General features: G+C 35.6%; 1 protein-coding gene across 7 annotated transcripts in view; it reads right to left on the minus strand.

The window, feature by feature from the left end:
- LOC110996376 (RNA binding protein fox-1 homolog 3) overlaps positions 1 to 25316 on the minus strand; it is a 90205-nt gene that overhangs the window by 19980 nt on the left and 44909 nt on the right. For 6 of the 7 annotated variants that reach the window (XM_045629042.1, XM_045629043.1, XM_045629037.1 and 3 more), the window contains exon 2: positions 16691 to 16735. The exons of the other annotated variant lie outside the window; for it this stretch is intronic. In XM_045629042.1, coding sequence (XP_045484998.1) covers positions 16691 to 16735 — 45 coding nt within the window. The remainder of the gene's footprint in view (positions 1 to 16690; positions 16736 to 25316) is intronic. 7 annotated transcript variants of the gene reach the window in all.

Below are 25316 nucleotides of genomic sequence, written 5' to 3' on the forward strand. Positions count from 1 at the left end.
GAAATAATTAATTTATAAAGAAATTTCACTTCTGTCATTGGACACTTACTTTTTTTTTGATTGAACCCGTATGTAACTTGTTATGTATAATATCAACACAGTGAAAAACCGTTTACAACAACATACCGGTTCTATTGACCAATATCAAAGGTCCCGGCTGAGTTATATTGTATTAGGTTCTTAATAACGTCATCGGCTGTTACGACTATCGGTTTTTACGACCAAATGTGAGTAGTCCCTTAGATGTCGTTATAACAGATTTTGACTGTATTTGTACAGAAGAGGAATCTATACAGACATATTTTGGCATGACTCACGTTCCAAAAACTAAAACAGACAACGCACGCTTATAACAACTTTTAGGCACACACTCAAATTTCAGAACTAAAAAGTTATTATACGCACACAACCCAATTTACAAACTCATACGTTTTCTAAAAAAAAATGTTTCGTGAATACATTCCCACAACACAGAAACTAGCGTTAGATCAATTTTGTCACAACCCTACTTCCGTCAAGAATATTTTTCTTAAATAGTTTTAGGTTCTCAGCAGACTGGCTAGATTAACGTTAAGTGGTATATTTCATGCTCTCCCCAGTTTTCTAAGTAAGCTGACCTCCACACCAGTACCTTCAACGCAACAGGGCATGCGCAATACACTTGTCGCGTATCATAAAAGGGCCTAACAATGATTACATTGGAAAGATCTAATAATAAAGACCATATAAACGAAGTATATATTAATATAATATCCGTTTTATAGGTGCATGCTCCTCAACGTTATGATGTCGTAAATGTTATGTACAGGAGATAGGGCAACATTATTAGATTCAAGAAACTTCGTGCTTAGTAACTAGTTTTTTGTATAAGATGTTAGAGTTCGTGGATCCTTTGAATCTCTTACTCAGACACTAACTAAATCCGGGATTGAATATTTTAAGCCGTAATTTAAAACTTCAATCAGTAAACAAGGCATCCAGATATATCTATAGAAATTTTGAAACAAATGAAATAATTTACTATTTTAGTTCTAAATGAATGAATAAAAACATTGCTTTTCCTTTATATAATTCTACGTCTATGACAAATGATCACTAAAACAGACACAAATGTGGCAAAACTATATATGTGGGTTAAAGTTCACCTCGTTTCTCTAAAGAAAGAAAGAAGAAAGAAAGAAAGAACTTTATTAGACACAGAATACATGAATGTTTTTTATAAAGTAGAGTGCACTGGCCCCCACACTAGGATTCCCTGTGTTGTGGGCAGCCAGTCTCTTCCTTTTACATCTAAACGTTATTTAATTAATTAATTTTACTTAACAAATTTATATCTATACTATTTTTGTACAATAAGAATGTTTTCTGTATCAGTATAGGACAGCTTAACAAGATATTGTTTGAGTTTTTTAGTAAAAGTATGTAATGTGATTTTTGTAATGTTAGTGATAATTTTATTTTTAATGAAGTGGTTAAAGATGAATGGGCCTCGGAAGGAGAAAAACCGTTGAGCGAAAAAAAGTGCGATTTTTAGGTTGCTTATATATATAGGTTAAAATGAGGGTACAATGTCTAACGCAATTTGAAAACACACGAAGTGAAGAGTTGCGCCTACCGCAGAAGTGAGTGCTCTCTTGTTTTGAATCATAAGTACCACAATACTTAGGCCGCGCTACATTTTCACGTAAATAAATACGAAAGCTATTGACATAGATTAAACTATCACCCTTGACCGCTACCTACGTAATGCAATTTGTGTTTAGCACAAGGGACCTAGACACTCCAAAGATGGCATTCGCGATCGAGATTTTTGTCTCCCATAAAAACATTTATGTGGCCATAGATCAGACAATGATCAGTTCCTTATTTCTCCGTATGACTTATCATATTCTGACCTATGGCTTCACAATATTAGTGCATCTTTTACTATTTCCGTGTTTTGCACGGCTTAGATTAAAGTTCTCTTGTATTATACATACATACACATTAAAAGCTTAATGCTTTGAAGGTTCAATATTTTTAAATTTCGAATATCTTTTAGATTAAATTGACCGCGTCGCATCGTCACGCTCGGGTAGATGACTAAAACAAACATTATCCGAAGGTGAAGGTCGAATTACAATAAATTTGGAATTAATATATATATATGTATATTATCAAACTTATGTCGCCAAAAAAAAATCAGACGAATAATTTATCGTCTCTGAATATTGACACTACGCAAAATATGCATTTGCATAGATAATTTTGCCTCTTCTGGAAACAGTATATTTAACTTAACATAACAGCAACTTCGTGTGCGTCTAACGCCTTTAACATAGGTTTTTTAACAGGTCATTGGCCCTTATGGATAAAAATATCTAAGCTTTAATTCGTAATAATGTGATGGGGCACAGCAATTTGTGAAGTTGATCTATATAAGCAATTATCTCTTGGCGTCAATTTGTGTGAGTACTTGAAGAGTTAATCATTAAGTGAAGGCATTCAAAATCACAAAACACCATATTATAAGTATAGTAAACAAAAGTAATTACATACTTGTAGGAGTTTTGTGCGGCGTGCGGATTGAAAGTTCTACTGTTTTTCTATAAGTTTCAATATAAGGATAATGGGATTAGAACTGCGTAATTATATTTGACGCGAATTAATACACCTTGTATTTCGTTTTTTGCTATTAATATTTTAGAAATTGTGTTCTTACAGATAACTGATTTCTTAACTGAGTTATAATTTATTACAATAAGCTCCAATTAGGCACAGCAATGTAATGGGTATGCTCCACCATAGTCAATACAATTTCTATTCTTACAAGTTACATTATTTATTTGCTTTGGCTTCACATTGCGAAAAGAAGAATATACTTAACATTATTAATATATAATGTCTATCGGTCAGATATATATAACAGTGTCAATAACACATCTTAAATAACAATCTCTTTATTTATATGCTTTTTAACGCGAACACCTAGCACGTTAGTTCCTATATCGGTTTTAAAATACCTAAACGCCCCTCGGTGAACATCTATTTATTCCGGTCTATTATTAGTGTTAAGTTGCCTGCCACTGCGTTGAACATGTGGCGTACTTTTCTCGTCGCTTCACATTGAGCTTGGATGGAGTAAACAAGCCGACTTTTTTACGACGCTTCTGTATTTCGTCGTACATTCAACCGAACATGTTTAGTCTCAGTATTTCACCAAACACGTAATCTATAAACATACCGCCCGAAGGTAGAGTTCTCAGAATCTCTAAGAAAGAGGTATTTCATCAAGCTTTGGGATAAATTTTATTCTTGGAATCTCTTTGTGCATAGCTCGGAAAGTTACTTTTAGTGGCAAATTGCGAACATAAAAGAACAAGATATAATACGTCCAAAAATTTGAACGTTGTGTATTTTTCGTATATTATGTTTGTGAATAGAAAATTGATTTTTGAATATATGATCTTAACTATAAAGGTTGTATGTAATGGCTTGCTCAGAAGGACTATTTAGAATATTCTTAATGTATATGATGTTGAGGCAATCCGAGAACAAGATACCTAAATAGAACTAAACTAAACTAAAACCCAGTGTAGTGAATCTCGGTCATACAAGCATTGAGTCTGTTAATGAGCAGTACCTTAGTTTAAACTCGCTAGTATTGTAGAAACTTTAGTCAAATATTACATTATTATGTATAGGCTAGCTTGTTATGTATGTTAAGACTCTCTTTTGTGAACTTTATCCTAGGAAAACACTTAAACGCGCGATTAAAAAGAGTGACGGAAAGTTTATTGCCAGTTCTTCTCTTCCATTCTACACCCTTGATTTGAGAACTGGCAGTTAATGTAAAATTAGGAGCATTTAACATATATATATATATTTCTTTTTTGACGTTCATAAGTGTACATTATGTTAGCTACATGAATAAATGATTTTGAATTTGAAAAAACAAAACCATAAGGCACATGTGATTATAGAAATTGTATGATTGTTAGTAGTTAAAAAAATATTTAAAGTATAAATAGAAGTCAGAATTTTTATTCTTAAACTAAGATACACATGTTGTAATGAGTAAATAATTTAAAATATTTAACCACTTTTAATGGTTGAATCTTGTAGTCTCGACTTATACAATTTGTCTGGTCCCGTTCCCAAAGGATACACATCTGTTTCAGACTTTTTTATGTTAAAAGAATTTAGGTAAATACAGAATCATTCATTCGTAAATAAATCTAAGTAGTATCTGCTAGTTGATTAACTAGCAAATACTTAGATGTGGAAACGTATTTGAATTGGATTTAAATACATTTTCGGTCAAGAAGCTATTTAATATACACACGTTGCTGTCCCTATTTTAACTAGTAAAAGAATAGTCCTGTTGTATGCCCATCAGCCGCCTTTATAATTATATTAAACTCAATTAAACGCAATTGAAATGAACGAGGCAAGCATGTGCGATGGTGGACATGATTCGTCATGCGGTCGGGATGGCTAATTGCTATTACAAATGGACCTAATTTTGTCACCAGATTAAATCTTAGGTAGGTACTGTTATATCTAGTGTTATAGTTAAATAGGGCTCTTATTAAGTAGGTATAAAAATGTGTTTATTCATTTTAAGTACGTATGCATCACAATGTGTAAGTTTTCGAGCCTCATTCGATATGTTTTACAAAAAGAAGAAAATATTTAGATTAACCCCTGCGGTATTAAAATAAATTAGTTTTTTTAAATATTATACCATCCTATCACCTCAAAGTCCGTCGTTCGACAAAAGAGCGTACCAATTCTTATAGGGCCGGCAACGCACTTGCGAGTCTTCTGCAATGTTTCATGGGTGGCGCTATAACTTATCATATGAGCCGCTATCACATTATAAAAAGGAAATAGAATAACTAAGATTTTGGAATTTTATTCCATCTACAAATACTTTTTTATTTTATTTCTAGAACGTTCGAATCTTAAAAGCTACTCAAAAGAAATACACCACAACATACCGCAATCATTTCAGTTCAGGAGTTCCATTGTGTAAAATTTGAGTTGTAGCCACTTGCCACAAACGACATCTTACGAGATATCGAACACAAACTCGACCTACTAGACAACTAAAGGGGTCAATATGGGTGACAATATATACGATAAGCTCAATATACATCAATCTGTGTATAATAAAACCTCGCTCAAACTGTCGTACAACGCCCTCGGCTTGTTCATCAAATGGATTCATTTTTGGACTTTTTAAACCCTTTTTAAAGCAATTTTGTGTGCATTATCCAACCTAATATGAAGAGGCGATATTAATAATAATAATCCAGTGGTGCCTCTACCGTAAATAGCCTCGGATTGCATACGTTCCTTTAATATTTCATAGACAATTAGGATCAGCCTTCTGTTTGAAACGTGTCGATTTTGCCGGTTTACTTACGATGTTCGCGTCACCCGTATGAGTGGGTTCACATAGATGAAAGCCCGTTGGTGCCTAACCAGCTTTTACCTGAAACCACTAGGCCAGAGTTCCCTTTTTTGTGTCGTAGACCCCTTGCTATGTTTTTCCGTTATGAAATTTTGTATCTGTTATGTAACATTAAATATAATAAATAACATAAGCAATAAGTCAATATTTTTAGTGAAAGGATAAACCTGATGCTTTTTTAATAAATTATCAACATCTGGCGTCAATTTTTATAAATAATGTACATGTTTTGATATTATAAGATAGTATGATGTAAAATAGATACTATCAGTGTATCTGTTGAGATCCACTATCGTGGACCCCCAATTTTTTTTTTTCGCTGACGTAGACCCTTTGCAGGTTTTCATAGACAACTAGGGGTCGATATAGACCACTTTGGGAAGCACTGCATTAGGCCAAAATGTTTAGGTGATTACATTACATTTAAATAATATGCTTAAGTGGCTATGGTATATGTATAGCCAATGAAGGCCGAAATAAAGCATTGTTATCGTTAACAGCAAGTTAATCTGCGTGTGGTTCTTAACCCTAAGGTCATGCAAGTCCCTCAGCTCAAGGCTGGAGAAATAATACTTCTTACTTCATACGCAATTTAGATTCCGACGGTGAACGGGTAAAAATCGGTTAAATGGATTACTATATATGTATGAACAGGATCAAAGAAATTCTAATAGCGAATTCAATGGATAATATTTAAAGTTTTAATATTCAACAGTTTGCAGTATGCTACGTGACCGATGGGGGATTTGTACTTTAAACAGGCGACCGTGCTCCGTGCTTCCTTCGTTTGTGGTAAGATTCGTCATGCATATGAATGGCGGATTATAGACTAAGGCCAAACCGAATCGGTCAATTGTCAATGACAGGTTGATTAATAATCTGTGGTAAATATGCTTTCATCGTATTGCCTCCATTATATAGTTTTGTAAAACTGTTATACTTTTCATGATACAACTTTCAATTGAATTACAATTTTATTAGTACTAGATCAAGATATTCTTGTGTACATTTGTATTAAGAAAGGTTATAAAAAGGCTTTTAAAGGAGTTTTTTACGCCGGCTTTTTCTCTCGACCTACACCCTCTGTCTTCTTTGCCGATGAGTAGGGATGCCTACAGGTTCTAATAACGTGGATTAAGTGATACCTTGATGATTGAACACAGAATCCATTACTACCATGTCAATAAATCGTTGCAAAGTAGAAAAACTAGCGCGATGTTGAGGTGATTGTACTAGAAGTAACAGGCTCGTAGACCATGATTGCCGAAATCGAAGTAAATAATGTATTATTTTGATTGAGCCTATATATTTGTTTGCCTACCCATATATGTCTGTACTTTTTGTAAGCACTCAATACGACTGCCATGGAATGGAAGCCGGATAGCCAACACAGGTTCTTACCTAGTTTGGAAACCAGTCTCCCAATACCTTCTCAACTGTAATCTTATTTTTTTTGGTGTAAATGTTATGCGGGAGAAAATAAATTATTATTAAAACCTTTGAAAACTTCAACCACAGTTTCGGGCAAATGGTTGTGTAATTAACAGAAACACATCTTAATCTGAGAGACATTGACAGTTCCATTTACTGTGTCAATATTAACTAATTTGATAACGTATGAATATCGTATACCAATAAACCGATAAATCAGTAATATGTTTAATTATTTAAATAGTTCAATGTCACGAAACTATTGGTATTTTACCATCGCCATATATCAAGGTTTGTGGCCCCATCAGGGGTTCGACCCCGGCTGTGCACCAATTTACTTTGTATGTGTGCATGTAACATACGTACATATGAAGCAGCCTACGGTGAACAAAAACGTGAGAAATCTGGCATCATGCCTTAGACATGTCAACGCTGATCCCCGATCAAAAAAACAGAAATCTCAAAAGTTGCGTTAATTATTTAATCTGAAATCTAAGTTGCTAACGCAACTCTGAAATAATTTGATATATTTCAGGAATAAATTAAGCCATGGAGCACAATGCATTCAGTCAATACTTAATAAATATACTTATCTATTTATATTACATTTTTCAGAATTAGATAACTTATTGTAACATAAATTAATAAACCAAAAAACAAAATCTAACCTCAAAATAGAATAAATAAACAATGACATCAAATTATCTTTTAGAGTCTATATATATTATGTGTAACCCAGTGTTAAATCGTGATAGCTAAGTGGGTGCGTGGAGTGTTCTCGGATATAAATGAAATAGCCTCCTTCCGGCGGCGTCCGCTTGTTCGAGTTTCACACAGTGTAATATTAAAATTTCATCCGGGCCGAGAGAAACTTTGAAATTTTTATAAGAAAAGGATAGTGATTCCTTTATTCTCAATTCACTTGTTTTGGTCGGGCATTGGTATTGATTTTTCCAATAAGAGGTTCAGGTTTCGCCCACACAAAATTTAATCACAATTTGTGAGGACTTTTTACTATAATCAGAGATATGTTAGGTTCGTTTCAAATATTGTGATTGGTATTAAATCATTACATATAGTAAAATATATCGAAATCCAAAATAAAGTCATAAACTTAATTAATTAACACAGTTAAACTGCGTTGATTTCATTTAACGTTTATACACTAATTTATTTGTACCATGTAGAGGGATCTTTTTTTAATTTCACAGAAATAAAATACAGAACAAATTGTGCAACGTTAAGTTAAATCTTTGAGCTACTACTCTGTTTAATATATTACACAAGAATCCTTTATAAAAATTCATTTATACATACATTCAGTTGAGATCATTAATATTTAGCACACGGGAAGGTATTCGGTTATGTATGCAAATGTAATACAGCAAAGCTCATCACAATGACGCGCCCTGTACCACAATCAACATTTACGGCTTATGCTACAACGCGATATCGACAATAAAGAAAATGTCCATGAACATGAATGAAAATTTACATTTTTTAAACGTGACAATCGTTTATACAGTTTTAAATGAATTTCCAATTCATTTCGGTCGGTTGAATTTTGTGAATGTGATTTCTGTTAAACTAATATATATAGATTGTAATTCACCCTTGCATTTATTACAAAAAATATTTTATATATATATAAAAGCCACTATTTTTTCTCAGTCTCCTATTTAAGGCAACGAAAGAGCAAATCTTTACTGAAAATATTCACCGAGAATCGAACGTGCGAACGTGAAAAGTCTCAACTAACGGATTAATCCTGTCCTATTCCAATTGTTACAATTATAATTTTAAGGCAATACGATTAGCCGAATCTTTACCAAAAGAAATATTCGCCGAGAATCGAACGTGTTTAATGCATTGGAAATTCTAATCAACCGTAAAAAGTGTCACGTGTTTCAATTATAATTATGTATATTTATTTTTAAAACAGATTATAATCTACGGACGCTAGTATTACATATTTTATATGTTTTGACAGGCACGAAGTCACTGCGTAAACGATTAAACCAACCTACAATTATTTAAAAGATATAACGCCAATGTACTTGGCGTTAGCTGACGAATGGGACAAATAGTTAATAGATCGGGTGGTGGCAGTTTAACTCTGGCCGCTTTCCAACCTTTGATGTTAGAAACGTTTGTTAAGAAAATTCATAAGTATTTAGTATTTATAGAATCTATGTCCGCAGAACCTAGATTTCCAAAGTGTAAATTCGAAAAAAGAACACAATTGTTATAGACGCCTTACATCAACTTATTGTTTTTTTTAAAACGTTAATTAATTTAAAATGTTTTTACATTTTCGTTAATAGAACAATTCTCTCACCGACCAAGATTTTTATTATTTTATCAAAACATGGCCAAACATATATATGGTATACAAACCATCAAAAAATCGCCAAACAGTCTGTTGGCGATCATAGCGCTGTGGTTTTCAACAGTCGTATGAGTTTTACAATTATGTACTACTATTTATGTTTTAATTTATTATATATTATATTTAATGACTTATCAAATATTTCTAATTTATAAAGTTATACACTGTAATTATATTATAAATTATATAATATACTATAAGTAAACTTTCTAATAGATGAAATCTATAATTTTTTTACCTATAGCAACAATATACATTCACATCTTTCAATTTTTTTCTTACCCTATTTAAACTTATCTCACATCTTATGTCGTTTACTATTTAGAGGTTTCATTTAAACGTGTTTAAATAGTGAAAAAATACACACAAAAATAATTCACGGTTTAAAGTAGAATTTATTGTTACGATAGTCATTTTAATACACATAAAGAATTGCTCTGGGCTCCTACGCGTCAGTGAATGCAATTCTACAATGTATAAAGTCATATTCGCAAATGCCCACTGCAGACTGCATTGAATGTACTTGCTACTCGTTCATACATTGTCATCACAATGTATCTGACATACAAAGCGAAAAAAGGTTTCATAAACTCTAACTCACTGTTTTAAATAAGAAATCCTAGAATCACCTTCCCTTAGACATTACTTACCCAAGGAATTCTGATTAGTTTTGAAAGCACTGTGCTTATAATATAATGCGGGGCATTAGATTACAAGTTTTGACATACGTAGAACAAATAAATAATTGTGTGAATGTTAACTGATTTGATTTGTCTGTGGTTTAATAAAAAGACGGGAGCAGTGTTTTGGGCTATGCCTCTCTTAAATGCGCCAGTAAGTAATTTGACATACTCATTTTGTATGATGATATGATATTTTAAAGAGTTCCCAGAGTTTTTTACGAGAAATTTTTCTCTCAACAACCTCTGTCTTCTTTGCCGATACTGATTTAATGACGTGGAAAAATTTTAAAATACCATTCATGTTTATATATATTACGATGTTGACAAGAAAATTTGTACATATTTAATAATATCGAGCATAATTAACTTTTACGTTAGTTAGCCGTGTTTAATGAGAATAATTAACAATAAAATTAAATCATTTGCGTAACCTTGAATTTTAGGCGATTCTGAATAATTAAATAGCCCATTTACTCAGCTATTATAATATATATATTATAACCAAATATTGTCATTTTAAAAATTAGGGGTCAAAAAGGTAAATTATATACCAAAGGCAAGTAATTAGGAATATCAAAGGTAAAAGTTAATTTATCTGAAGCTGCAACGGAGGTTTGTGCTGTGTTATGGGTCGCCGCCCTCGTTAATTAAGTCTTTCATACGTCCCCTAGCTTTTTATTTCCGTAAGTTATTACACACTGGGTTTTAATAAATAATATACAAGGTTTATATTGGAATGGGATTTAGAGTAATATAAGGGAGCAGTGATGGCGATAGTCGAGTTCGGTTGCCCACCCGTTGGTCTGACCAAATAAAAACAATTATGCGTCTCAACCTGTCTTGAGACAAGCTGTGGAAAGAATGGTGATGAGGCAGCAAGTGGAAGTATTGGTTAGGGCTTTTCAAGACAGTTATGAGCTTCAGTAATAAAGACTTCAAAGAAAAAGAAGTTATATTTTGAATATTACCAGCGACACCAACTTAGCTCTACCCGTATTACATTTACTACGTGTTCTTAAAGAAGAACTCGAAAGAAACTCGTCATTGCTTTTTTTAATCTTCAAGATTTCGTTTTACAAGGAATTTGTTAATGCAACAAAGCAGATATCTTTAATAAAGTTAAGAGAGGTGTATCAGCATACACACGTAATAAAATACAAACAGATGAAAATATTGTTTTACAATGAACAATTTATACTGTACGTGCACAGAATTTTACGATTTTTCATATTGCGAAGAATTCATACATTTTATCATATTCCGTCTCTTTTCTCACGTGAAATATTTCCGACATCTCTTCGATGAAAAGTCAGCTGCAAGCATCGAAATTTTCAAAAATTGCGATCTTTTATCACTATTTGAGAAACTATTTCCGGGAGGAGGAAAATATAAATATGTTTTATACAACGACTTGAAATAAAAAAATATAAGTTTGTATGTTGTATAATACTCTTCAACGTCTCGATTTATTCTGCCATATATACAAGATAGCAATTACACACAACAATCTACACATACATTTTAATCCACTACACTACATGAGAATGTATTAAGTGTTATTAAAAAAGGGAAAAATTGCGTGACATGATCTTACCCCTTTTTCCTCCTCACCTCCGTCATCCGGAACGGAGGAGCAATGATCATACACGTCGAAAAATACATGTATTGAAGAAACACTTTTTTACCGGATTGAAGTTATATATTATCAAAACAAACAATCCGCGACAATACTCACACCGTGAGCAATTTCTGCAAAAACCCTTAATCTTTTGGTCGATATCAACTCCTGGGAAATAAATACAGAAACTGTAACTTTTTCTACAGCTGTGATACTTTTTGACATTCAACACCTTTTGTCTTCAGTCACCGTGACCACGCACGCTATAAAGCACGCGAAACGTCGGAAAAATTTAAAATTATATTAAATAATCATAAGTTTATAATACATAGCTTCAATCCGGTAAAAAAGTGTTTTCTATAAATGTGTAAAACCTATGTTAATAAAAGACATAATTTGATAGTTTTCCAGAAATATTTTTTTGGTCGTTTCAATGGGTTTCAAATAGTCGTATTGTCAGAGTTAAGAATATCGCATGTCAAATAATTTTCACCTTATCCGTTCTTTAGCGTTTATTAGCTGAAAGGAATTTCTTCAATATCTGCATACGTACAAAATACGATATTGTCACGCTAAGTAATTTTTTACCTGCACATGGTAATTAAATCATTTGAAAGTGTAATCATTATGATAATTTTAAATTATAGGAAACTGCTGTTTATTACAGCTAATTATTGAATGTGAGTTTGATTTTTTTTTAATATATTTATGACACTGTATAATTGGAGTAATACTGTAATCTATTTGCAATAGCGAAATATGTATTTTAATAGTATATGAATATTGTAAATATATTTTACGGGGAAATATAGAAAGATTAAAATTATGTTCATTTTGCCTGCATGGTCTCTTAACTGTCGATTGGGAAAGAGAAAAAAATAGAAGTTCTCATCTAGAATCTCTTACGTAGAAGAATATGAGAGAATACGAAACCGGAATACTTATAGGTTGTAGGTTAAAACAAATCGCTAGTATATTATTTCTACCCATCTCTCATAATTGGTAATTGTGGAACACATTGACATCAGCAAAGCATTTGACTGCGTAAGCTATAGAAATTTGTTTCAATTATCGGATCGTATACTAAAATTAGCTTCTCAATACTGGATTGATGGAAGATTGCTAGATTGCTGGACCTTTGCTTTAGTTTTTGACATTTAATTTTTAATTCGTGTTACCAATGTTTCCATATTTGCTTCACGCTTAAGCACGTTTCTATCGTGCGAGACATATGAGCGATTGGCGCTATCGGGGTCAAACGTTTTTGCGAAACTCATGGTGTCAGTGGGCCGCTGTACCAGTACCGACTAAGGCTTAGAACAAGTTCTCGTAATTATTGATAATTGTCTCATGTGAAACCTAGATTTTCTCTGAACAGTAAAGTTCTCTGTGTACTTTCTATAATCTTATGATATCTATTAAGTCTTACGCTGTACAACGATAGTAATTACGGTCATGAGTACTACAGAAAATAGGAATACTCAATTTAAATTGTTTATCGAAATCATCAAGTTTTTCAGTATCATCTATATCAATTTCTACAGTTGACATTTTTGTTTAATTAAGTAAGTACTTGTTTGTTATTATATTGTTTGATTTGATTGTTTAAAAATATACAAGATAGTACCCAGCTTAGTCGTATAAATTGTATTAAAAATTTTCTTTTTTTTTGTTCTTCCGAGCCCCTTCCATCTTTAAGCACTTCATTAAAAACAAAATATGGCTAACATTTCAAAACTCACATTACAAACACTTACTAAATATCTCAAAGCCTGTCAACCTGTCCTGTGCTGATACAGAAAATTTTCTTATTGTGCAAGAATTATTAAAAATATAAATTTGTGTTATGTAGAAATCATGAAGTTTAATACACTTTACATGTTTGTATTGTATGTTTAAAGGACGACACTGGCTGCCCACAACACAGGGAATTCTAGTGTGGGGGCTAGTGCACTTCACTTTACCGAAATATCCTGTACATTATGAACAATAAAGTTTCCTTCCTTTCTTTCTTTCATTGTTTCTGAACTGATTTAGAAAGTAAAAATTTAGAACCTTAATTTTTTTTATTGATTTTAATAAGATTAAATACTTGGTTGGTTGTAGTAATTTTATCTCAATAACTTTTGAATTTATTTAATGCGCATTCGGTATCTTCGTATCTTCCTTACCTATATAAGCTAAATTATCCTACATTATAGTTCAGTCAAAGCAGTTATCCCGTCAACGACAAACCCTACCTTCGGGAATATCGATTTTATTTGGGCTTGATTAACTCGAACGTTGTCGACGTGCTAATAATATCGCGACTCTGGCACCGTTCCAGGAGAGGCCTTAATGGTACTTCGATAGTAATTTTCAAAGGTTACTTCTACCAAAATTTAACACACGTCTGACAAATCATTAATTCGATCTAATATTGGCCGATAGTTTGATGAAGAAATTCCTCATCTTACTGATAAATATAATAAGTGATAGCTGTCTATCTCATGTTCCATAATAAACATATACGCGTCTGGGGTAATCGAGAAATACTTATTTTTGTTAATAAGTTAGGTACTTAAGTTACTTACTAGTCTCAACTTAGACTTAATGTTTACGCAAGAAGCAATATAATATAAATAAATCACGTTAAAAAACGTAAATATTTATATTTATCTAATCTGATACATGGAAATACGTTTATAAAGGCTGCGTACTCAGTCTTAGCACTAGAAACTACAAAGAAAATTTAATTTCAATCACGAATATATATTGCTGCAAAAATATTTCTGCCCGGTTCAATGTACTAGATTTTTGAAACATTTTTGACTATAAATACTTGTTCGGTCACTATATACGACTGCAGTACACATACTATATTACGAAAACTAGTTATTGGAGAATATAAACTCATTAAACGCATTATATTTACCTAAACAATGACCACTTCGATAATAAGTAATACATAATTAGTAATGTATATACGTAGTTAATCTCTTAAACACAAAACTGTTTCTCAGAACTATAAAGTTATTTGATTTTATTGTGATATCATTGTATTTTAACGATTATGTTTACCAAGAAGTGTGGAAAACAGAATAATGTAGGAACTGATTTTATTATAATTTTTTTTAAAGTATTGTGGACAGATCTCATTAATACGCGCGTGGTGATTGATCATTATGATTTTACCGAGATTATAATAATATTAATTGAAATCAAAATTAAATATTTATAGATTTCGAATCAGTGATAAAAGAGTAAAATGAAATAACGGAATCTTCACATTTAAAAGTAGCATGATTTACGAATTTAGGCTAACATATGGGCTACAATAGTTACCTTGGCGAACACCCCCATTAGGTATTGAAACTATTCATGTGAGCTGGCGTCATGTTCTTCACACCAATACCGCGCTTAAAGCATATACATTATGTATGTTTACGATACCAGAATAGGAGTTCGATCGCATGTTGTAAATCAATTAAGTATACATTGTATGTACGTCGTTTGTATCCGTTAATAGGGCAGATATTTCTACATATTTTTAAGCATTCCATGCAAGCAGTGTTTTGCTATGGCTTTTTACGGCTATCAATGAATTTCGTATGTTTCCAATAAATACTTCGTCATATATGTAAATTGATACGCTTAGGTCCCAAAAGTCGAGGACGCTACTTGATTATTCTATTTAACAGATTTGTTTCTCCCACAGTAAGAGCCGATAAATTGTGGGCAGTTGATACAACATAAACAGAAAAATGTTTAAATTTATAAATCTCTATAGAATATTTTGCTAATTAAAACGCTAAATTTAAACTGAAAGAAACAGATATAAAGAAGCACTTGAAAAACTTTGGTTTTACGCTGGTTGCTTTATATTTGAAATTCGTTTTTACTAAATTTAATATAACGGTGTAAATCAACGCAAGGGTGTATATTTATAGATAAATTTGCCATTCTCCATAAATATTCTTTGGGCTATGGATGTCAATATACCAAAATATGCTATATATTTCAATAAAATTCCTAAAGCCTAAAAATTGTTTAATATATTCTCTTTCATGTTGATTGGTCAGCCCACAACTTTCTGTCAATTCGCGAGCTGCTGTAGATTTTATTACTAATCTTCCGATACAATTCGATTAAGGGTCCTTCAAAAAAAGAGCGTACCAATTCTTAAAAGGCCGGCAACGCACTCGCGAGCCCTCTGGAATTGAGAATGTCCATGGGCGGCGGTATAACTTAACATTAGGTGAGCCTCCTGCCCGTTTGCCCCCTGTTATATGGAAAAAAAATACTGCTGCCTGACGTCGGCTTATAGTACGGTCCGTACGTAATTACGGTCGTTTATCAGCTTCCAAGTGGCTTGTGACATCCAAACTCCGCGTGCTTAGTGTGATCTAAGACAAAAGAGCTGGTCTCTGTGTCTCTAGGCAAAAAAATAGATACAAAATACTCGCGGAAACTGGAGACATTGTTATAATTGTCTCATACAAGTCGACTCGTTAGTCTACGCATACACAAACAGGACCAAACAAAAGCTTTCTATAGGTAAACCCTTTTATATAAGTTTTACGAAAATTTTATCCTTTACTCGGCGGCGCGTAAATTACTTTTTAATTAATAACTTCAGAGCGGAACAAGCCGTCCGGAAAGTTAAACAACGGATCATAACAGATTATTTTAGGTACATTAATTATAATCGTTTATATAAATAATATTTACCGTTTAGCAGTTACTCTCCTATTGGCCAGTTTATGTGTTTGTGATACTGAATTTTTTTTTGAGGAAAAAAAACCTACAAAAGCTACAAAAGGCATGACGAAATCTGTTGTTTTCTACTATTTTAAACTACAAAAGGCACAAAATACTATAAAAACAGTGAAGGTCCACTAAAATGGTGACTGGAAACATCGGTATATAATTGTATACGCCGTGCCCCTTTCGTCCGATGAACCCTGATAATTACAATAGTATGTGGGTAGTTTGATGTTACAACTACCGTCATACATTAATTTTAAAATAAGAATCTCTAAGATAGAAATTTTCATTTACTATACATTAACGTTAATGTATAGTGTTTAAAAAAACTTATATTACCATGCTTAAAAAAGAGAAATAAATACCAGTAAGGTCGGTGTTCCTGTATCGAGTACATTGCCGTTACTCACCTGTAAATAAAAAAAACAGGCTTAGACATAAAAAAAGAGTGTGTGTACTTATGTACACGCGTTAGAAATTATACTTCTTTGGCGTATAGAAAGAAATAACAAAAAAGCAGTAGTGATTAACGATAAATATTTTTTTTTTTTTTTTTTTTTTTTATAGAGCTGCGAACCCACCCCTGACTTTTGCTTATCAGGGTCCTTTTTTGCTGTATTTATTTTGTTCATTCAATTTTTTATTTTTATTTTAATATTGTTATGTTATATTATATTGTGTTTCTTACAGCAGCTTTATGCATTCACATTTACTTAACATTTTACATTTCCTAGTATAGTGTAGTAGTTTTCTTTATTTAAATTGTATATTTATTTTCTTTGTTTATTTACATTCACTTTACATACTTTCATAAAAATTTAGCATTTTGGTCATTTTGAATTAATTACAGGGCGTAGCAATATTCCGGGCGCCGTTGAATATTCGCGTCCTCCGCAGAATCCGCTCGCAAAATTTTTCCAGGGCCGTCCTGTGCCCCGCAAGGATGTCGGGCAGCACATTGCGTGTCATCCGCATCCCCACGGTCTGCTCCAGATCGTGCCTTTGAATGGCGAATATGGGGCACTCCACTAGGAGATGCTCCACCGTTTGTATTGTGTTTTCGTCGCATTCACATGCGGGACTCGTTTTTATTTTGAAACGGTGGAGGTATTCCGCAAAGGCTCCATGCCCTGTCAAGATTTGGGTCATTATAGGGTTAAACCCTTTGGTCCTTGCGATTTTGTACGCAGCTTCCGGGTCGGGCAAGAACATCCTAGTTGTCGCCCCGGTTGTTTCTTCGGACTGTCTCTTGACCCATTCCCGCACCGTGCCTGCGCGTATTAATTTTTTAATGTATGATAGCGGGCAGCGGTCGTAGACTGGCCTCCGCTTTGTGTTAGTGGCTTCTTTGGCCAACTGGTCCGCTCTTTCGTTCCCTCTTCTCCCCGCGTGTGCTTTTACCCAGAAAAGTTTGACGCTCTTCTCTGGGTGCTGGGTAAGAAGCTCGCGGATCTCGGTGACCAGGGGATCGAAAGAGCGTCCCCCCGCAACCGCATCCAATGCAGACCTTGAGTCGCAGTATATGAGGACCTCGGTCTCCTTCCGCAGCACCGCTATCTGCGCCGCTCTTTGTAACGCCACTAGTTCTGCCTGATACACGGTGCAGAAATGTGCCAGAGGCAGCTTTTGACTCTTTATTTCTTTTTCTCCCTTCCAAAGGGAGATCGCAGCTCCCACCCCTTCTTGCGTCTTACTACCATCCGTATATATTTCAATGCTTTCATTATTTATCGCTAGTTCTTCGTTTGTTAGAATAACATATTCCAGTGCTGTCTTTGCCGGGTGAAGACTTTTATGAAAAGGTGTTTTCGTTTCCACCTCAGCTCCCCCTAAGTACTCGCAGGTCATATGCCCCTTTTTAATTTGGTATAATGTTTTGTTTTCGTGTACTCTCAGATCTAGAGGGAGTAAGCCTGCCAGCACTCTGAGGGAGCTGAGTGGAGCTGTCCTATAAGCCCTACATATCTTAATAGCAAAACTTCTTTGCACTGTGTCCAGTCTTTTGATCATGTACCTCTTTTTTGCCGCGTCAGCCCATACATTTGCCGCGTAGAGGACTATGGGTTCGACAACAGCCGTATATATTATTTTAATGATTTCCGGGCTGAGGCCCCAGCTGACCCTAGCTGTCTTGGAAACCTGTTTGTAAAGGCCGATGGCTTTATTGCAGGCTGCATTGACATGCTCGCTGAATGTGATTTTGCGATCTATCGTCAGACCCAAAATCCTCACACTGTCCGACATGTCAATTTGTGTGCCACCCATGTTGAGTCGTGGCGTGTCGTATTTTAATCTTCTCGTAATGAGCATCGCTTTGGTTTTCGCGGGGGCGAATCTTAATTTGTTTCTGTGCCCCCACTCCCAGATCTGTGCGAGTGCATCATTCGCTGCTTTTTCTGTTTCCAACGCCGTGTTGGACTCAAACAGGAGGACCACGTCATCCGCGAAGGCCTGCGCGTAAACACCGGCTCTCTCTAATGTTTTTAGTAGTGGGTCCAGCAGCAGATTCCACAAAGTGGGTCCGCTGATGGATCCCTGTACGCAGCCTTTGTTTGTTGGTTTTGTCGCTACAGCTCCTCCGTAAACGACGCGGACCTCCCTGTCGCTTAGATAATTATGCACTAGTAGTGCAAGGTTTAACGGGCATTGCTCTTCAGTCAATCTCACACAAATGGCCGGCCACCAAGCGTTGTCGAAGGCTCCCTCTATGTCTAGTGATATTAGTGTTACGACTTTTTTGTTCTTTAGACCCGAGTTGATATTTTCCATTAGAGCATAGAGGGCGTCCTCGGTACCACGCTGCGGCGTGAAACCGTATTGCTTGGAAGAGAGTCGGGGGACCAGGTGCCAATTCAGCCTTTTCACCAGCATTTTTTCCATTATTTTGCCCAATACCGGTAAAAGTCCGATTGGTCGGTATGATTTGGGCTGACTGTAATTTTCCTTCCCTGGTTTTTTGAAGACAATCACTGTGGCCTTCTTCCAAATCCTTGGAAAATAGCCCAGGTCGAGGCATCTATTCGCCAATGCCAGGAAAACGTCTGGGTCCGCAAGTATCGCCTCGCTGCAGATGTCTGACGTTAGCCCATCCCCACCAGGGGCCTTTTTGGGGTTAAAACTCCTGGCACATTCTACGAGTTCCTTCAGTGTAAAAGGCGGGTCATGAGCTCCATCATGGCCCGATTCTTTTATCATTTTAGCCTTTCTTCGTATTTCTGTGTGCCAAAGGGTTTCCCGGGCGCTCGTATCTTCCGGAAAGAAAGTCTCCGCCAGATAGTGCGCCGAGTCCTGGTAGGAGAGAGTCTCGCCATCCTTGACGAGTTGCTGATCAGTTTTCTTACCGTTCGTTCTCCTGATGACCCTGTAGATGCCGTCCCACAGACTTTCTCCACTTTGCTTCTCGCAGAAGCTCTTCCAACTTTCCAGCTTGCTTTTGTTTGCTGCTTCCAGGTATTCCTGTTTTGCCTTGTTGTATCGCTCTATAACAGCGGAACGGCGAGTAGCAGAGCAGCATCGAATTTTCCTCCTCATTGTTAGAACGCCTTTCTTCATTTGGTTCAGCTCTTTTGTCCACCAGGGGGGGGCGGTGTGTTTTCCCTGTACTTTAATTTTTGGAATGTGTGTGTCACAAGTGTCTGTAATTAACTGTGAGTATTGAACTATGGTGTTTTCTAGAAGTGTAGTGGAGTCTAAAGTGTTGATGTACTGTGGTGTGAGTTCGTGTTGAGAAAGCAACTGTCTAACTTTCGTACGAAAGTGGGTCCAGTTCGCTTTTCGAACATTGTACACTCTAGTTGATCTCGCGTATCCATCATCTTTTTTTATCCGTGAGATGATCTCGAATTGGATGGCATTATGATCCGAATTCGTGACACTCTGGTCCACCCTCCAATCTACAATGAGACCGAGGAGGTCAGGCGTGGCTGCCGTGACGTCAACGCAACTAGAGTATATTGTGTTTCCTCTGGTGGTGTGGAAAGTTGGCGTCCCACCCTGGTTTAAGATCTCCAATCCAGCGTTATGGAAGGTCGCTTCTGTCTCTTTTCCCCTCTCGTTGGTTATCCTATCCCCCCACCAGACGTTTCTGGCGTTTACGTCCCCTCCCACTATTGTTCTCCGTCCTAGTTTCTCGACGACTTGTTCCAGTGTCTGGAGGTGCGGACTTAGGGGATTCGGGTACGGTTCGAAGTATACCGAGACTAGGTTTAGTTTTCTACTATCTGTGTCTACGGATATGGCAACCAAATTCGGACTAGATAGCTCGGGGTATTGTGTTACCTGGATATTATTATCTAGAACGACAATAGCCGCCTTTGTATGGTTGCCAACTCCGGTGTGTTGATAGACTCTTGTGCCCGTGTAGTCCTTCATTCTTCTCACCGCCCCGATGTAGGGTTCCTGTACGAGCGCGATGGAGATGCGACGTTTTTTCGCCTCGATTATTAACTCCTCCGTGGCGAGTGCAGATCTCTGTACGTTAGCTTGTATAATACGGATTTCTCCTGGGGGGACTTTAGCAATACGCGACCGCCCTCCTGGCTAGCGCATCCCACTTCCTGCGCACTGGGCATTCGGCACTAAACGCGCTGTGGTCTACGCTGTCCATTCCTGCTCTTTTACAGTTTGCACACTCTGGTAACTTGTCTATACTTGGGCAGTCTGCCCTAAGGTGCTCACCTGTGCACTGGGAGCAGGTCAGTTTTCCCCCTTGGCAGTGCTTCCTCGTGTGTCCGTATCCAAGACACGTGGCGCACTGCACAAGGGGGGACCGATCCTCCACCCAGACCCTCTGGAGGTCGATGTGGACCTTCTGCGCCCGGGTCAGCGCCTTCCACATCCCCGGGGAGACCTGCACGATGACGTGGCACTCGTGCGTGTTCCTGGCATTTTGGCGGTGCTTTTCCGTCATCACCCAGTCCTCTCCGGGTAGGTTTCCGGTCGTTGCCTTGTTTTGTATTTTAAGGGCTTTCTTTATGTCTTCGAGGGTGTTGTACCTCAATACATTTTTAAAAATTACCAAAGGATGCTTATTGTTGAGCTCCTTGGCCGTAATTCCATTCTGAACGTGCGCAATTCTCTCCCTCACCCTTGCTCGTTCCTCCTCAGTACCGCAACCAATGACCACCTTGCCTCCCTTTATTTTTGTGAGTTTTTCTATTTTAAAACCATTGTCCCTGGCGTTAAGGGAGCATCTAATTTTTTGGACTGTATCCTCGGCCGTCTCGGTTTCTTCACCCGGCTCGACAATCAGGGAGTACAGTCCAGTTTCCCTTAGGTCATTGCTTGCGGTGCTGCCGCTAACTTCCCTCGACTCAGTCCTTGCTACTGCTGCTACCTCGGCGTAACTTCTAATTTCCCCCAGCTTCGCCATGACTCTCTCTTCACTTTCTATAATCATCTTTTCAAAGCTTTTACTAATTGTCTCTAGTTTTTCTATTCTTTTGTTCATTTCACCTTCCTTAGCTTCCTTCCTTTCTGATTTCTTGATTTCTCCGTCTTTTACTTCTCCTCCTTCTTTCTCGGCTATCCCCAGAATTTCTTTGTTGCTTTCCTTTCTTTCGGTTAATAGTTCCCTTATTATTTCTTGCAATCTCTTGGTTGCTGCTTTTACTTCCATTTTTATTTCTGTCTTCAGGTTCCTGACGCTTTCGAGCTGGTTGTTAATTTTTTGGAAAAGTCCCTTTATTTCCGTCTCTTTTGTTTTCATATCGAAATTCGGAACATGGGGGTCTATTCCTTTTCCTTTTTCTTCCCTTTTTTCCGATGTTTTGATTGGGGGTTCTTTCCCGCCTTTCTTAGGCGGAGAGATGGAGAAGCGGGCGACCAGGGGTTGGACCAGTCCCTGCTCACTACGCCTTTGGGGTTGGCTTCTACTCAGGTCACTGACCGAGGGCCTTATTGTTCCGGGTTCAGCGGCTGTTTGGCCGCTCGTTTTTTCTTGTTTTTTAACGGGGGTCCTACTAGGACCGATAACCATTTTGTTTATATGTTGTAGGCCGAAGCGTCAAATATTATAAAATTTTTAAATTAATACTTATTATAGCCAAACTGTTTTTGTTGTTTAATTATTGATAACTAAATAATAAATAAGCAAAGAAAATATGTCAAAGTTAAAAGGTTGTTATAATGTAAAACAGTTGTGATTCTTATTAATAGATGATCTGCCCCCAATAGGGTGGCAGAAGTGTCGCTATACTAATCCTAAGTATACTACAAGTAAGGTCTACCCCCAAAAGGGTGGTAGCCGGGTCAGTAAACTAAAACTAAGGTCTACCCCCAAAAGGGTGGTAGCCGTGTCAGAATACTTATACCTAGGAGGGGTTTCCAACAGGAGAGCCCTTGTTGTTTTTATATTATACAATATTTCACTAAATCTAATGTCCAATTACTTTGTTTAATTAATTGCACAGCACCTACACTACACAGCTACACTTACAGTTAATTATATTCTGATAATTTGAAAATGATTATTTTATAAAAGATATCTTCAAGTAGTTTACTGTTCTCCGAGGATAATCTCCACTTCTTTTTTTTCTTGTTCTAAATTAGTAGTATTTGTTTGTTTTGGGTCCACTATTTTGCTAAACACACTTCTATGCTTATTTACACACGTTACACTTTTTTCGTTGTCTAGCTTTCTATTTCTCAACTATTTTTGTTTTCTTTTTTTCACTTTTCTTCCACTTGAGGGTAGATAATAAACGCAGCGTAGTGACACCAACAGAAGCTCAGGGGTAAACGCGCGTCATTTATTCTAGGTCACAGTCTCAATTTCCATTAACCATATTGAGTGTTACATTGGCAAACTTTAAAATACTAATATTCTACAACTTGACCCACCACAATGCAAGCACGATAATAGGTGAGGATTGCAGGAGTTTGTCGTTAACTTATATTCGAAATGGTATATCGAAATGTAAGTCTTTTAACATCACTGTAATCACTGTAATTTTCTGCGTCTTTTGGTATATGATTTGCTACATAAAACACTTTTGCCCGCTATTACGAATTTTTGGGTACGGAGCTTGCGTAAATCGATGTTTCCGCGGCGAGTGCTTACGAGTGACTCTAACGATAAATATTAGAATTTATCAAAAAGATTTTATTTAAATAAATAAATCATTAGTAAATACATCACCGTCGTATATGAAATTGATTTAAAAACACCAAAATAATATTTATTTATTCCCACTGTTTAATTGTACTGTTACGAAACACATGTTCTAAATATAAAAAATACTAGACCTAACTTTACGATGTCGTATTTAGGTGGCGTGCGCGTCGTAAAAATTCACTCTCATCATTTTTTCCATCGCGCCAAAAGAAGTATAACTTCAAAAATTGTGCGTAGGGAAAGAGATTCGTTTCTACTACTTGAGATCACAGAAGTATTAATAACTTTTTGTTATATTGACAACAGTACCACAGTAATATGAAAATATATTTTTTGTGAATAAATAAAATTACGGAAATAGAAATTATATTACTTTCCAAAATTGCCACGCCGGATCTCTTTCCTCTATAAATAATATACCAGTTATAAATATACCTTTATACAAAATAAAACTAACAGAAAGTGCGGTCAACAGTTCTCTTGTGACCGTTTTTGATAAGATTTTGTGAAGGTCAGGCTTACAAGTGACCGAGTCGGACAACACAAGATCTGTCCCCACGTTTTCGTAAATCGTCGAAGAAAAATATAATATTTTTATTAACCTATATATAGGTTTATTTATATTTGAGTGATGAGAGGTGTTATAATTAAACACAAAACAATAAACTGTATTAAAATTGTAATCTTAGTAAAAAAAATGTTTTTTCTAGTGCTACACGTAGAAGTTAAGTAGGTACCTCGCCAAGTGTCTTTATCGCCAAATGAGGTACCAAGTTGTTTTGTGCGTGTAATATTAGTACGAGAAAACGACTGATATTACTTTTAAAATAGAACCTAATTGGCTTCCTTGGGTAGCACCAAAAATCTTCTTTAAAATATAATCATGAAACAATTGAAGAATGTTGTTACATGTATAAAAAATCCATCACATAGCCCCCAAGCATGAAAATCCTTTAAAAGGGCCACATAATGGTACATTTGAAATAGCTGCATATTAAATAGTAACTCTCCGTTGACTTTGGTATATCAACGTCTCGACATTCGGTATCTGAAGCTGGCAAAGGCTCAAAAATTTCTCATGTGCCAGCTTCAGTCGCGCTCCGGTCCACTATAGAAAAGCAATCTTTTATATACTCTATAATATAAGTAGAATCTTGCATGCATAATAGATTTTTAATAGGTCTGATCAATGTCACGTTACCGACCCTTTTTTAACAAGATGGTAGAACATGTTCCTAAATATATAACCTAATCCTTCTCTGGCTGGTCTTTCATCATTAAGCTATAATGGAAGACGAAAAAGCTTTTTAAATATTCGTTTAACATTTATTTGACTAATAAAATTTTCTATTTTTTGTTATTCCGTTTATAACAATTAACGGAAATATTGAATGAATTTTTATACGTTCAATATTTTTGTTCTTTTAAAATCAATCAATCAATGATTTATCAAAAAATTGATCATACACAACCAAAACAGTTATAATAAGAAGTTCAAGATTTAACCAAATCGATTTCTGTTAATTAATTAATAAGGACGAATATTTATTTTTTAACTATCTAAAAATCACATTTGATTCTTTCATTATACATACATACATTGTATTTAAAAGGTTTTTGAATCGATATATTATATTGAACCGCATTGTAGTTTGTAGAAGAAAGTAAATTGCATAAGTGAAAGTCCCATTATCCCTCGGGTACACCGTTTCAATAGAAAATTTCAATACGACTTTAATCGCAAAATCTATTTCCTGTATCCAAAACTTCAATACCTAACCAAATTATGATTCACTCATGCATTTAGCATCGGAAACCGAACAACATCATTAATACAATCGGGACAGTTTTCGTACATTTGAACTCATATGAATTTG

Source organism: Pieris rapae, chromosome 7 (assembly GCF_905147795.1).
Source record: "Pieris rapae chromosome 7, ilPieRapa1.1, whole genome shotgun sequence".
NCBI lineage: Eukaryota > Metazoa > Arthropoda > Insecta > Lepidoptera > Pieridae > Pieris > Pieris rapae.